The sequence below is a fragment of the Rhincodon typus genome, chromosome 1, assembly GCF_021869965.1.
Source record: "Rhincodon typus isolate 14 chromosome 1, sRhiTyp1.1, whole genome shotgun sequence".
NCBI lineage: Eukaryota > Metazoa > Chordata > Chondrichthyes > Orectolobiformes > Rhincodontidae > Rhincodon > Rhincodon typus.
Genome location: NC_063332.1, coordinates 105,344,082 through 105,360,342, shown reverse-complemented (window position 1 = coordinate 105,360,342; position 16,261 = coordinate 105,344,082). Strand labels below are relative to the sequence as shown.

At 39.9% G+C, this 16,261-nt stretch overlaps 1 protein-coding gene across 2 annotated transcripts in view; it reads left to right on the top strand.

Moving 5' to 3' along the window:
• Positions 1-16,261, top strand: part of shroom3 (shroom family member 3) — a 400,329-nt gene that overhangs the window by 152,517 nt on the left and 231,551 nt on the right. The window contains exon 1 of one of the 2 annotated variants that reach the window (XM_048592508.1): positions 7,403-7,473. The exons of the other annotated variant lie outside the window; for it this stretch is intronic. Coding sequence (XP_048448465.1) covers positions 7,435-7,473 — 39 coding nt within the window. The 5' untranslated portion in view covers positions 7,403-7,434. Of the gene's footprint in view, positions 1-7,402; positions 7,474-16,261 lie in introns of those variants that run through there. 2 annotated transcript variants of the gene reach the window in all.

Genomic DNA, 16,261 nt, shown 5'->3' with positions numbered 1-16,261 from the left:
TTGGAAAGTGAATATGACTTCTTTAGTATCGTTGGTTTTTACTCTGTTCCAATGTGACAGTTTTTTGGGTTGAAATCAAGCTCTTACATCAATCCCTTAAAAATATTACATATGTAAAAATTGATTGCATGACTTTTGCCAAAAAAAGGTCTCAAATAGTTAGCTATTATTCAAGGTTATACAGTAAATTTAAATCTTTGACCCATATGGAAAGCTGCTGGTGACATGCAGACACAAGTGGAAAGATAGAAGAATAATGATGGGTGTCACAGAAGCAATCATCCCTTTGGCATTAGTAAGGCCACTTTTGGAATACTGTGTTTAATTCTGGTCTCTCTGCTATAGGGACGACGTTGTTAAACTTGAAAAGGTGCAGAAAAAGATTTACAAAAGTGTTGCCAAGCTTGGAGGGTTTGAGCTGTAGGGAGAGGCTGAATAGGCTAAGGCTATTTTCCCTGGAGTGTAAGAGACTGAGGAGTGACCTTATAGAAGTTTATAAAACCATGAAGGGCATGGATAGAGTGAATAGCCAAGGTCTTTTTCCCAGGGTTGGGGAATCCAAATCTAGAGAGCAAAGATTTAAGGTGAGAGGGGAAAGGTATAAAAGGGACCTAAGGGGCAACTTTTTCACACAGAGGGTGATGCATGTATAGAATGAGCTGCCAGAGGAAGTGGTGGAGGTGGGTACAATTACAACATTTAAAAGGCATCTGGATGAATACATGAATAGGAGGGGTTTAGGGGGATATGGGCCAAATGCTGGCAAATGGGACAAGATTAATTTGGGATATCTGGTCAGCATGGATGAGTTGGACTGAAAGGTCTGTTTCTGTGCTGTATATCTCTATGACTCTATGAATACAGAGATGAGCGAGGAGGGATTATGTTTTACATGGCAGATAACATGCAAGATGCAGAATGGTAAGTGGGAAATGCCTGAGCCTATTGGAGGAAGTAAGAGTGAGTGCACAGTTCACAAAGTATCCTTAATCATTCCTTTCCAATCTCCAATAGGAGAAGGTTTCAAGAAAGGCAGAGTAGAGGTGCTCAGGTGGGGAGCATGGAATCATCTGTGCCCATATAATATTGAAACTGTGTAGGAGGATCAAATGATTTGTCAATGTGCTGATAGTCAGAACAAGATCAACAAAATGAAATAGGGCCTGGTGTCGTGTGATTTTTGACCTTGTCTACCCTGGTCCAACACCGGCACCTTCACATCAAAGCAATAATAGGCCAAGGAATGGGCTTAGCCAGGATTGAAGGAGAGGTTTCAAATATCCCAAATGAAAACGTAAGCCCTGTAGGCTCTGGAGGAACAGAGTGAGGATAGCAGAAGTTGTTTCGGGGCTAAGGTACATTCATCCTAGCAGCAAAGATGAGCTTTTCAAAGAATAACCTTGAGTAACAGTGGCTATTTTGGTGATGGATGGATGTTTAGAGAGTGTGATGACATTCATTTTTCTCTTGTATCCATTTCTACTGTATAAGTCAGCAAATTGTTAAAATTGTAACATTCAGGGGAGCTTAGCGTCCTAGTATTAAATGCGATTTTACTTAGAAGTAGGGACTGAATTTGTTGTAAGGTCTTCCACAACTCCATCAAAACAGTTCAAGGCTCATTTGACAAGGATGCAGACGGAATCAGAAATGTTCCAAATGTAGATGATTGAAATCCGGAGAAGTAGAGAGAATGTGACAATGTGTCATTAACACAGAGACAGACTGGATCCTGGCCAAAAAAAGAACCATTGTTACAGTGGCATCTAATGTGTATTACGCTCATTAATTGTTTCTATATCTGTTAAGATACCACGTCTTTAGCAGCATAAGTGAGCAGTACCTAAATATTTTGGCAACTCACCCACTCTAATGAAATGATTTCAGATCAGACAGTCATGCACAATCTCATGAGCACAGTGAGATGTCTCAGCACCTTATTTTGCTGGTTAGTTTTCTACTGTTCAAAAAGATCTGCATATGCAGCTGTTTCCTGTTAAAAATTGCGTGTTTGTCCAGGAGACTTCAGTAAAGGGATAGCATTGAACTGAATTGAAAAACTTTGCATCAACCAGAGTTATGCCCTAGCTGTTCTGTTGAGCAAAACTACATGGTGACTGTCATGTTGCTTAAGTGAAGATCAGGCTGCAATAGGAGCATTTAGCATGTGTCCAACTTAACATGCAAATTCAGAGCAGGAATACGCCACTTGGTCCCTCTAACCTGCTGCAACAAGACCACAGCTGATCCGATGGTGGCCTCAGCTCCACATTCCCACTCATGTCTGATAACCATCAACACCCTTGTTAGTCAAGAATCTACCTCTGCCTTAAAAATATTCAATGACTTTACCTTCACTGGTCTCTGGGGAAGAAAGTTTCAAAGGCTCCCATCCACGGCTATACAGTACATTGGTTCGGCCATTTTTGGAGAATTGTGTGAAATTTGAAGGATATTGTGAAAGTAGAAAGGGTGCAGAAAAGATTTTTGAGGATGTTGCCAGGGTTGGAGGGTTTGAGCTATAGGGAGAGGCTGAATAGGCTGGGGCTATTTTCCCTGGAACATCAGAGGATGAGGGATGACCTTATAGAGGTTTATAAAATCATGAGGAGCATGGATAGGGTAAATAGGCAAGATCTTTTCCCTGGGTGGGGAGTCCAAACCTATAGGGCATAGGTCTAAGGTGAGAGGGGAAAGATATAAAAGGGACCTAAAGGGGCTTCTTTTTCACACGGAGGGTGATGCATGTATGGAATAAACTGCCAGAGGAAGTGGTGGAGGCTGGTATAATTACAATATTTAAAAGGCATCTGGATGGGTACATGAATAGGAAGGGTTTAGGGGGATATGGGCCAAATGCTGGCAAATGGGACTAGATTTATATAGGATATCTGGTCAGCATGGACGAGTTGGACCAAAGGGTCTGTTTCAGTGCTGTGTGACTCTATGACTCTGAGAGAACTAAACCTTTAGCACTGATGCAGTTGAAGTCCTGCCCTGGCATTGATGTGAGTAATTATGTCAACAGTCTAAATTCAGAACCATTTTACAGTGCGAAAAATATTGAATTATCCAATCGTATATATGAAACAATTTTCATTAATGAGTTTTTATATAGTTGGAATAAAGCCTATCCAAAATATCAGCATTTGAATTCAGCAGTTTCAAGATAAGAATAGACCACAACACCAGCAGAAGGTACAGTCTCAAGTCATTATCACTTCACCATGTGACTTCCTAATTTCCTGTATTAGATATTGTCATGGCCTCTTTGTGTTGTTTTAGGATCAATAGTGGACTTCCACATTCTGGGAATTATTACAAAACCATTCTATATTGCACCCTTAAAGAGATGAGACTCCCATCCATTGTCCTAAATCTTTTTCTATCAGATAGTGACTACAATAGGTTGGATTCATATAGTACCTACAATATTGATAAAATAGCTTGAAGGACAGAGCAGGATGGGATGAAACAGCTGCTAAACCATGGTAGGAGAGTTAAGAGTGGTGACTCATCACTTGGTCGATAAGGTTTGCTTAAGAACATTCAGAAAGACAAAAAGCAAGAGTAGAAGGATGTAAAGATTTAGAAGGTATTATGATCCCAGCTGATATTGTTATTAGACAAGTCAGATCCTAGGTTGAAAACTAGCTCAGTAGATCATTTTTACCTTGTTTTGGTTTTAATAAAGTGGCCTCTGACTGAAATGTAAATGTGGAATGCTATAGATTTTGCTTTAACAATAAAACAGAAGTTCATTTTTAAAAAAATGAAACTGCAACACATTAAACCAAACCATCTGCTTACAACACAAATTCAAAGATTTTTAGTCACACAGTAGAAGTACAATCCCATTACTCCCAAAACACTCCTTTATAAATTGAAAAGATAAACAACAGCTTCTGTATTTTACCAAAAACATTTCCCTGGTATTGTACCAAGAAACAGACCTTGTGTAGTACCAAGAGACCATAAGACAAACGCACCGATGTTGGCTATTCAGACAGCAAGTTTGCTCCATCACTGAGCGCCATTATGTCCCAATGTACCTGTTTGCCGCTCTCTGTACATGTGGATGAAATCCCTGATTATCGACATGTGGGAGTCCTATAATGCCTAGGGCTTAGAGTCCCTCTGAGTGCCAGCGACCTGGGGCCCTTTCTTTCTCAGCCAGCTGTAGAGGCCATCAGGTCTACACTGGCTCCACAAATGAGCCTCACTACTTTGTGCTAATCTTCTCCCATTTCCCCCATGCCCTTGCACGTTATGTCCATCCAAATAATCATCCAATACCCTGTTGAATGTCTCAATGAAACCTGGATTGTCCCATTTCTTATCCTACTTACTTGTTGAGTTACTTTTATTTTGTTATTCACTCATGGGATGTGGGCTGACTAACATTTATTGCCCATCCCTAGTTGCCCTTGAGAAGGTAGTAGTGAGCTGTCTTCTTGAACCATTGCAGTCTGTGTGGCCGTAGGTTAATCCAAAATACCTTTAAGGAGGGAGTTCCAGGAATTTTAACCCAGCGACAATGAAGGTACAGTGATATATTTCCAAGTCAGGATGGTGAGTGGCTTGGGAGTATCATGTATGTGGTAGTGCTGCCCTTGTCCTGATAGGTGGAAGTGGTCACGGGTTTGGAAGGTGCTGTCTAAGAACCTTTGGCGATTTTCTGCAGCGCATCTTGTAGTTAATACATACTGAACATCGGTGGTGGAGGGTATGGATGCTTGCGTATGTGGTGCAAACCAAGCGTACTCGTTTGTCGTGGAAGGTGTCAAGCTTCTTGAGTGTTGTTGGAACTGCATCCATCCAGGCAAGTGGGGAGCAGCTACCTCCACTTGTCCATTTCAGTTACACCACATCCACCGATTAGATCTGGTAGGAGCAGAATCTGTACCTTGTGGAAATGTTTAGACATTCATAGTGGTACCCTGTCGGAAAAGTGCCTCTTTGCATAAGTTCCTGGGACAACTTTGGGGAGGTCTGGTATCCTCTGAGATTTTTAATACTAGGCCTTAATGTGTGTAAATAGTGCACAAATTCATTGGTACTGTAAAGCCGATTGGAACTGAGCAAAATGCAAGAGGACCTATCCAGAGAGAATGTCAAGAATATCAAGAAATTTAGAACCCTTGCCCTCTAAATCTTTGAAATAAAAATGTCTGGAATGTTTTATAAAAGCTTTCTGATTTATTCAGTCTGTTGACATAACCCTGACACTTAACATTACTGGATTGACATTTGTAGTAAATGACTAATCTCATAATATTTCATTCTCACAGTAAGATGTCTGTCATTCCACAGTATGAATGACACCTTTAAGTGTTTATAGATTCATCGAAGTGCGATTGTACGGTACAATGCTTGCTGTTACTAGAGGTTATACGCTTGAATTAAGTGCTCGTAGTTGAAGGAAACTAAATATAGTGATTGTATTTTTATAATATGAAGTCCTCAGTAGGCACTTAGAACTATTTTATCTAATCTCAGCATTCAGATGTCTACATGTGGTGCATATTGGGTGAGTTGGCTTTGTAGGTATCAGAGCAAAGGGTGATGGGTGGGGGCATGTTTGAATAAATTGGCATTAAGTTGACATATAGGTTATAAATGGTGATATAGTAGACAGTGGATCATAGATTGGCATCGAGATTATGGGGCTGGGGAGTGGGCATGAGTTGGCATGAATGAAAATAGGACAGTGTTAGGGCTGAGAGGTGGATGGATATTTTTTGATTTATTGCTTTTTTTTGAAACCTTTGACTCAGAGCCAATGAGACAGGCCTTTCACCAGCATGCCTCTGCACCCAGAAGCAAATGCACTCACTTTATGATTGCCCCGCCTGAGGCCTGACTCCCAGGAGTGCTGCCACACCAGCCAGGGCAAAAAAGCAAACCTTGGTTCAGAGGTGGTAATTCAAAGATTGCGCCCTAAAGGCCAAGGTTCAAGTCCCACCAGCCACGGAATTGTGTCGTAACATGTCCAAAAATGTGAATTAAAAATAATGTTGCTATTTGCCTGGCTGGCTTTTACAAACCTGTGCTCTTTAATAAATCATGTGTTTTACTTAGTCTTCAGCTCAGGCCATACTTTATTCTAACATCTGAAATCATTTGATGCTTTATTCGTAAAGGTGAATTGATGTTAAGAGTACTTATGTAATTCAAGATACTTCACTTGCTAACCATTAATTTAAATCCAAGTTCAATTTAACTCTTGAACATTTATCTGTAATTATATGATTAACAGCTGTATGAAAACCTATTCTCTAAAACAAGTTAGATACTGAAACCCACTGATTCTTTGCTATCGTGCTATTCAAATACTGCACATCTTTGTGCCACATAAAAGCAAACCACATTAACATTCAGAATAAACTCTACAGTTGAAAGCCCACTGAGCTTTGTTGATCCACCTTCAAGTTCTCCACAAGTATAGTCACAGCAGAACAGAACAAACAGCACCAAGATTTATGCTTGATTTAATATTAATCCTTTGGATGAAAGCAAATATTAACATCTGATAACTGTGCCATCTACTCATAACACTTGTGTATGCAATGGAAATTGCTATGTATCTTGTCATTGGAAATGACAGTTGGTACACAGGCTAAGATGTTTGGCTAACAGCCGTTTCATTAATGGATGCAATGAACTGAAATGAAGTCATGCAGCATTTGTTATTCTTTGATTACGTTACCTGGAAATGGACCACACCATGGAATGCCTGGCATCTTGTTTTCTAGATTGGAACAAAAATGCCATTGAACTTTGGAATATGTGAGCAACAAAAAAATTTCCTGGTTGGTCCAGGAAACTAAATAACGGACTGAAGTTTTTGAAAGTTTCAAGCAATGAAACAGACCGAAAAGTGGCGATTAAATGAGGGAAATTTTAAATCCATTAATATGTCATGCTTGCTCTGTAATTATTAAAAAGGAATTTTGTTTATTATATTGAACAAAAAAGAATTCATCAAAGAATTTCAGGTTTTCACTGTTTAACTGATGTTGCTCTGTTTTACTTCATTTTACAATGAAACTGCACTATTGTGTAATAATCTTTCTTAATTTGAGTGACTCTGAGCTGACTTTACTCAAATATGTGTTGTCCAACTCATTGTGCTGCTGAAGGCCAGATGGTCAGAGTGTCTCGATTTCCTTTCCCTATTTATTTTGGCACGCATCTCTCTCAGTAATTGTTGCAAACAAACAAAAGCAAGTAGTTTGCGTGGAGGAGTAGGATAAAACATTGCTGCTTTATCCAAGGAAGCTAAAATCAAATTCATATAGATTAGGGAAGGAATCCAGGAAAACATACGCAGCTGTGATTTAGAAGCACATTACAACGAACAAGGAGTTGAAGCCTGAAGAATGACTTCCAACACTCCAGATATTGTTTCACTTGAAATGGGAAGGATGAGCAATGACTAGTGAAGATCTTCAAGATTATGAAGGGCTTATGGTAGGAAAATGTTTTCTACATCGTTTCCATTATCAATGAGAGAGCACCAAAGCAAGATAATCAAAAAAGTCATTGAATGGAGATTTGTTTACACAGACGATTATTAGAACATGGAGTTTTCTGCCACCAGCTATTGTTGAAGTGAAGTTCATACATTCTTGTAATATTTAAAACATTTTCACAAACTTTGGCAATTATAATTAAAGGGCAAGGTGTAAGGCAGAAGATGATCAGTTTAAACTTGGTGATGTGGAGAAAAACAATGGTGCAGTTGTGATTAGATGAATGGTCTGTTTCGGGGACTGCAACATTCTATGATTCCATCCACTCTGTCATCCATTCTCTAAGAGACTTCTGTGTGAAGTGAATGTGGGCAGTTTCAACCAAGCTCCTAATTCACAGCATACTTATTGTAATTTTCCTTTGAATTGATAAACTTGCTTGTAAGGATAACAAAGGTGGTGCTTGAGAAAAGGAAGTATCACTTAAATTAGGACTTCTTTTGTGGAAGCTGAGTTTTATGGCATTATAGTGCAGAGCCGGAGGAGATTATCTCTCCAACTAAGCTATGTTGCATCTCAGTTTCAGGATGTTTGATGCTGATACTAGAATACAGGTTTTGCCTGCTTCCAGAGCAAGATAACAACACAAAGCAGAAGGGGAGCAGATGTGAGAAAGAATCTTATTTCTGTGCAAGAAAGTAGGGTGTTTCTTAATCAGTTTAACCTGAAATTTGTTTTTAAAATTGCTTATGTCTAGAATTTGCTTTTTTAAAAAATAAATAAATTGCTCTGTTATGAATTGCTGTGTTGTAAATTACCGTCTAATTAAAGTAAAGGTAGCACATGTCAATATGTTGTCAGCAATTGCAATATTATGAATAGTATTAAAAGGGGCAGTATAAAACACTGTGGGTTAAATGCTTTTGTATAATTTCAATATTTGTTCAGTTGTTTGGAAGGCTGGTTTGTGCTGCAGTGTGATACCAGCAGCATGGGTTCAATTCCTGCATTGATTGGGATTACCATGAAGGACTCTCCGACTCAACCTCTACCCTTCCCTGAGGCATGATCTCTCTCTATTGAGAGAGCACCTTTATGGTCTGTTAGGACTATGACGAATTTACCTTACTTATACAAAAATAACATTGAGCAAGTATTAAAATAACAAAATAAAAACTGAAAGAACTACGGATGCTGTAACTCAGGAATAAAAACAAAGTTGCTGGAAAAGCTCTGAGGAAGGGTCACCGGACCCAAAATGTTTACTCTGTTTTTTTCCTTCACAGATGCTGCCAGACCTACTGAGCTTTTCCAGCAACTTTGTTTTTGTATTAAAATAACAACTTGTTGCAGGGAGCAACTTTACACTCAAGGGCGGCACAGTGGCTCAGTGATTAGCACTGCTGCTTCACGGCACCGGGGACCTGAGTTTGATTCCACCCTTGGACAACAGTCTGTGTGGAGGTTTGCATATTCTCCACATCTGCCTCCAGGTTTCCTCTGGACGTTCTGGTTTCCTCCCATAGTCCGGAGATATGCAGGTTAGGTGGATTGGCCATGCTAAACTGCCCGAAAGTGTCCAGGAATGTGTAAATTTGGTGGATTAGCTATGGGAAATGCAGGGTTACAGGATAGAATCGGGGGTTGGGTCTAGGTAGGTTGATTTTTGGAGCATCAGCATAGACTCATTGGAACAAATGGCCTCTTTCCACACTATATATGGTAATACTATATTTAACCAGTGCCACTTTGAGTTATTTCTAATGGATGATGAATACAAACAGTACAGCTTTAAGAAGTCTGAATGCAAAACCACTATTTGCATTTCTGCATCACTCCTCACATGCAAGAAGGAGGGGGTTAAGAAATGTATTTTGATGAACCTAAATTGAGTTTTCAAAACAAAGTGGCTGGAAGTTGATTTATTTTCGAAATGTGGATTTCTGAGGTTTGCATGTAAAAGAAAGAGAGACCTGTATTTTAGACTTGTGCTTTATTACATCATTCAGGAAACCCTCCAAGGTCTGAATGCAATGCATTGTTTTGCAGCAGAGCAAAAATTCCTACGAAGACAAAGTTAGGTATGAATGTTACTTCCAAAGAAAATGACAATAACAATTTGAAAAATAGGACAAGTGCCTCTGCAACATATATTTTGCAGTTGGCTCTAAGTAAGAGCAATAACAAAGTTTTAATTAGAAACACAGCCATCTTGTCAGTGCAGTGGGAGTGGTGAGAGAGGATTCAATTACTTCTTACACCCACAGGGTTATACGACATTTTAATATTAAAATTTAAAACTTGACTTTTTTTTGCGTGACTGGTTTTATTGGTGTGGTGTCAGCATATGTATGGATCTGTATGAATCCAGCAATATGTGGTTTTAATTTTGCCAATTCAAATATTTTGGCTTATAATAGCATCTGGTAATTTTTTAAAATGCTATCTATGTGTAATTCCAAAGAGGTAGCTGCTGCAGTGGATCAAGAATATTCTTGGGAATACTTCTTATATTTGCTTTGGAACAATATCTTAATACAATGGTGCCATTAATACAGAATCCATTGAATGGAATTTTAAAATAGGCAAGGGACGTTATACAATTGTGAGAGTGCATTACATAATACTAAACAGTGGAGATTAATATAGAGGTGGAGATTTGCACATAATTCAGATATATTTATTTTGGACCAAAATTTTTCTAAATCATTGTTTTCTCTGTCTGGGGTGAAAACGAGCAATAAGTTTTGATTAAAGGTCACAATCTGAAACTTTAATTATGTTTCTCATCCACAGATGCAACCTGACCTGCTGAATATTTCCAGCATTTCATGTTTTCGTCTCAGATTTTCAGCATCCGCAGTATTTTTCTCAAATTAATTCTGAGGGGTGAAATAGGGTCACAAACTGCAGGAGAACATTTGTTTATGACTAATCACAGCAGTTTGATTCTGTGTAGGTACAGGAGGGCCAATGCAAGTTTTAAAATGAGAGGTCTGGAGTGATTCGAGGGACTTAAGCAAAATGCAAAGATAAAAGGAAGAAATAGGGCCAAGAAACTTATAAACAGGATAATGGAAGAAAATTTGGATAGTTCTAGCATAACTAAACATGAAATGAGTGAAAGCCTCACTGGACAGAAAATCGACAAATGACATCTAACTCTGCTACCTGGGGTGGCTCATGTGTCATTTCATTCAGTTACTGCCCTCTCTGTGAATTTCTGAACACAGGGACACCATTTCTCCTATCAGCTCATGAATGCCGACTGGGAGAGCCTGAAATAAGATCATCAATCACCTATTCTTCACAATCATTAAGGTAACAGTTTCAATAGGACTCCTGGGTTATACTAACCTCTTCATTATCTTGATTGCACCAGTCTAGGTTCCTCTGTCAAGTCAGTCCAACAAACGTTAACCTTTAAAAGCCCAGACCATGAGTTCACATTCATAGCATAGAGTGGACTTTAATAGAGCCTGCTCGAGTGGGCATGCTGGCAGATGTTCCAGAAAATCAGACCGGACTTCTCCAAGTCCAGTTCCCAATAGTGGGAAAACCAGCCCTCCTTTACTGGGGAGCAGAAAGGACCTGATGCGGGAATTCCCTCTGCAGGTGGTGGGATTTCAATTATGCTCAGTAATAAGAAATTTCCAAGCAATTGCCTCTGAGCTTTTGCCAGGATTTTAATAGTGGCTCAGGAATTTAGAGGGACTCGCATGGCTCTCCCGAGAGCCAGACAAGAAATCCTAACCTGTTCACCTGCAGCACTGTGAAAGGAGTGCTTCATTCAGGCACTCAGCACCTCATTAAAGAGCAAGGTATTGTGGGAGGTGGGTGGCTGCTGACAGCTGTGCACATGCCTTTCCATCTGAATTTCCTACCACTTTGTTGATGACCCCAATCATTTGACCCCCCCTCCAGCCACATATCTTTTTCCAGGTATCCAACAACAATCCCTGACTGTGAGAGATAGTAGGAACTGCAGATGCTGGAGAATCCGAGACAACAAGGTGCAGAACCTTGGCCTAGCCCGAAACGTCAGCCTTTCTGCTCCTATGATGCTGCTTGGCCTGCTGTGTTCATCCAGCTCTGCACCTTGTTGTCCCACAATCCCTGACTGTGTCTGATTGGCTGACAGCTGTTGGGAAGATGTTTCCTCCCTGCTCAGTCTTCAATCAATGGGCATACCAAATCTGCCTGGGTAAATGCCTAGTTACACTTAAAACAGTATTGGGCCTCCCAGACAGCAGAAATACAGTACCCATACACATTGTGCAACCACTATGGGCATCCCGTCTCCCAAGCTACATTCTCCCAATATAAATTGAAGCCAAGATCCCTAACGGGCCAACTGGGGAGTAATTCCTATTTCTGACAAAAAGGATACTAGCATCTTGTTTTTATTAAGAGAAATATTGAGTACAAGTGCAAAGCAATTGAACTAATTCATGAAAAGTAATGGTTAAGACATGATTCAGGTATTGGGTGGGTGCAGTTTTGCGTGGCCTGTGACAGAAGGTGTGAAAGTGCACAGTTGAATAGAAGCAAAATTCTGCAGATTCTGGAAGTCTGGAAAAATAAAACACATAAAATGCGGGAGAAACTCAGCAGGACTGGCACAATCTGTGGAAAGAGAAACAGTTAACGCTTCAAGTCCAGTATGACTTTTCCAGAACTGAAGATTTTGACCCAGCAACAGTGAAGGAACAGTTATATATTTTCAAGTCAAGACGGTGTGTGCCCTGATGGGGCACTTGCCAGTAGTAGTGTACCTAGGTATCTACTGCCCTTGTCCCGTCAGTAGTAGTGGTCTTGGGTTTGGATGTCTAGAAGCATCTTGTAGACCATGCACATTGCTAGAACTGTGCGTCAGTGGTGGAGGGAATGAATTGTGAAGGTGGTGAATGGGATACCAGTCAAGTGGGCTGCTTTGTCCTCGATGGTGTCAAGCTTTTGAATGTTATGAAGGATGATCTCTTCTCCTCTGGTTTGATGGGTTCTGAGCTGGCTGATGAGTGCAGTGTGTGATTTGCGAACTTTGCCACATGCAGGGCTGGTGCGATTCAAAGAGTCAAGTAGAATGAGAAGTTTGGAGGTGGGAGTGCTCTCTTTGACACCTTGACTTCCATCTCTGTGTTTTCCTGATAAAGTCTTTAAGAGCATTTAGTGCCTTTCTGAATGAACCGTCTACATTTTGTCAAGCAAGGGACTCCCATGATGGTTTGGCAGGGATGCTTTGAGGACATCCCTAAAGTATATCTGGTATCTTCCTGGGAATCTCTGGCTGCGACTGAGTTCCGAATAGAACAGTTGTTCTGGGAGTCTGTGAATGGGCATACAAACATCATGTCATGCCAGCAGAGCAAGTGTACAGTGATTAGCAGCTCAATGTGGGCATGTTAACTTGGCAATGGAAACTACGGTTAGACCTTTATTCTTTGAGATATTTCTTAAAATATACCTTGAGGTCAATTAGCTTAGTTGGCTGGATGGCTGGTTTGCAATGCAGAATGATACTGACAGTGTGGGTTCAATTTCCATACAAAGGTTACCATGAAGATCCCACCTTCTCAACTTCTTCCCTCACCTGAGGCATGGTGACCCTCAGGTCAAACCATCACTAGTCATCTCTCTCATGAGAGAACAGTCAAGTAAAACTATGGTGACTTTACCTTTACATTTTAAAATCTACAAATCTAATCAGCTGTAATATCTTCTGAGGTGACTCCGTGTCAGCTTGTGTTTTACAATGTTCCAGCGAAATTCTTGGGATGTTTCCTTACATTAAAGGTGCTAATTAAATACAGTATGCTGTTGGTAATTCTAAATTGTTTGGTTATGATCAACTGAAAAGTCACATCACAGTAACACATGCAAAACACCAGATTTTTTATTTGCAAATAATAGGTCAATTAAGCTAATCAATCTTCTACATGGAACAATGACAAGCTATGTGTTTTGATTGTGAGAATCCAATCATTTTGCCTCAAAATACTTTGTATTCTGTGTACTTTGTATATTTTCTTTTGTATTTAAACACGGAATAATTACTCCAAATGCCAAAATGGCTGACAAAATGGCCACTGGCACATGAGCAAGTTGACAACAATTTGCTGAGGTCCAGCATTCCTCATTGGAATGTGCCGGCACTTTTGCAGATGTCACAGACAGTCTATGTGGAGATGGCCACTTTCCAGTCAGTATTTGCAGCAACTGAGACATAGGAAAGAGCCTCAGTAAAATCAGTGAGATATTTCTTTGCATAAATTAACCTCCCAATAAGTTCATGCAGAGTTCTAAATTTTCTGTTTAAATTTTTTTAACTATCATCGTAGTGGGAGGAGAAATATCCATTAATGACTGTGAAGCTGATGCTCAGGCAGTGGGATTATATGGCAGTGATCTCTTCTGGATTCATGTGTGTGCACTGTTGCTGCACCAGCCATGGTGACGTTCATGGTAAAGACAGCAATTTTTGAAAAAAAGAAACAAATTCCACAGTTAGAATCCATATGGCTGGAGGTAAGAAATAACAAGGGCAACAGTAGGACACAGAGAATAAATCAGGAGATAATGAGTGCATGGAAAAAAGGCAGTACATTAGTCATGGGTGACTTTAATCTTCATGTGGATTGGGAAAATGAAATTGGCAGAGGTAATCACGAGGAAGAACTTGTAGAATGTACTTGGGATAGTTTCCCAGAACAATATGTTGTGGATCAAACCAGGGATCAGGAAATTTTGTATAACGAGGCAAGTTCAATACATGATCTCAGAGTAAAACATTTCCTAGGAAACAGTGACCATAACATGGTAGAATTTAGTATTCAGTTTGAGAATGAGAAACTTGGGTTGGAAGCAAGTGTGCTACATGTTCCTAAAGATAATTACAAAGGAATGAGGAGAGAGTTAAGCGGAGCAGACTGGGAAAGGGGTTTAGCAGAATAAATGGATGAGGAACAGTTACAGATATTTCACCAGACTAACAACAAAGACTTATTGCATTGAGGAAGGAGGTTTCTCGGTAGGGGATAAACCAATCGTGGTTAACCAGGGAAATTCAAGATGGCTTCAAATTGAAAGAAAAAGACATACAATATGACAAAGATTAGAGGTAATACAGAGGAGTGGGATAGTTTTAAAAGCTAACAGAATTTAACTAAGAAATAATGAGACAGAAAATAAACAGAGGGTAAATTAGCAACAAATATTAAGACAGCCAGGGGAGGCAATGGCCTAGTGGTATTATCGCTGGATTGTTAATCCAGAGACCCAGATAACATTCTGGGGGCCCAGGTTTGAATCCTGCCATGGCAGATGGTGGAAGTTGAATTTAATAAAATATCTTGAATTAAGAATCTAATGATGACCATGAATCCATTGTCAATTGTTGGAAAAACCCACCTGGTTCACTAATGTCCTTTAGGGAAGAAAACTGCCATCCTTACCTGGTCTGGCCTACATGTGACTCCAAACCCACAGAAATGTGGTTAACTCTGAACCGCCCTCTGGGCAATTAGGAATGGGCAATAAATGTTGCCTAGCCAGCGACATCCTCATCCCTTTAATGAATAAAGGAAGAGCTTCTTTAAATATATAAATAGGAAAAGAGGGGCCAAAGTGAATGTAGGCCCTTAGAGATTGAGGTTGATGAAATAGTTATAGGGAAATGCAGAGAAGTTGAATCATTAATTTGCATCACTCTTCACAATACAGTACACTAATAGCATTGCAAAAATACTGAATAGTCCAGGGACAAAAGGAGGAGAGGAAATAATTACAATAACTAACTGGGGAAACTAATGGGGTTTAAAGCTAATGTATCTGCTGATGGCCCAGCATATTAAAGGAAGTAGTCACAGAGATAGTTAATGCACTGGTCATAATCTTCTTGGAATCCTTACCCCATAATGTTGGAGGCATGGATAGAGAATTGACTAACTAAAAGAAGACAGAGAGCTGGGATCAGTTGTGGGGGGATGCGGGGGTGCTCTTTCAGAATGGCAATCTGTAACTGATGGAATGCCACAGGGATCAGAGCTGGAGCCATAATTATTTACTATCTATATTCATGACTTGGATGAGGAATGTTGATGTACTAAAGTCAAATTTGCTAATGACACAAAGGTGGGAAGGCAAGTAGTGAGGATGGTATAAAGGGGTTTAAACAGGTTAAGTGGGTGGGCAAAAACTTGGAAGATGCAATATAATGTAGGAAAATGTGAGGCTAGGCACTTTAGCAGGAGGAATAGAGGAGCTGAATATTATTTAAATAGGCAAAGATGGAAGAAAGCTGCAACACAGAGGAACTTGAGAGTCCTTACACATAAATCACAAAAAAAGAGCTAACAAACCAAGTTCAGCAAGAAATAAGGAAGGTTAAATAGAATATTGGCCTTTATTTCAAAGGGAATGGAGTGTAAAAATAGGGAGAGATCTTGCTAAAACTTTGCAAGGTACTAGTCAGACCACACCTAGAACACTGTGAACACTTTGGTCCCCTTATCTGTGGAAAGATTTACTGGCATTAAAGGCAGTCTACAGAAGATTCGTGAGGTTGATCCCAGACATGGAGGGATCTTCTTATAAGAAGATTTTGAGTAATTTGGGTCTGTACTTGTCAGAGTTTAGCAGAATGAGAGAAGGCCTTTTTGCAATGTACAAGATTCTTAGAGGACTTGACAGGGTAGATGTGAAAAGGTGTTTCTGAAGAAGGGTCCAGACCCAAAACGTCAGCTTTCCTTCTCCTCTGATGCTGCCTAGTCTGCTGTGTTCATCCAGCT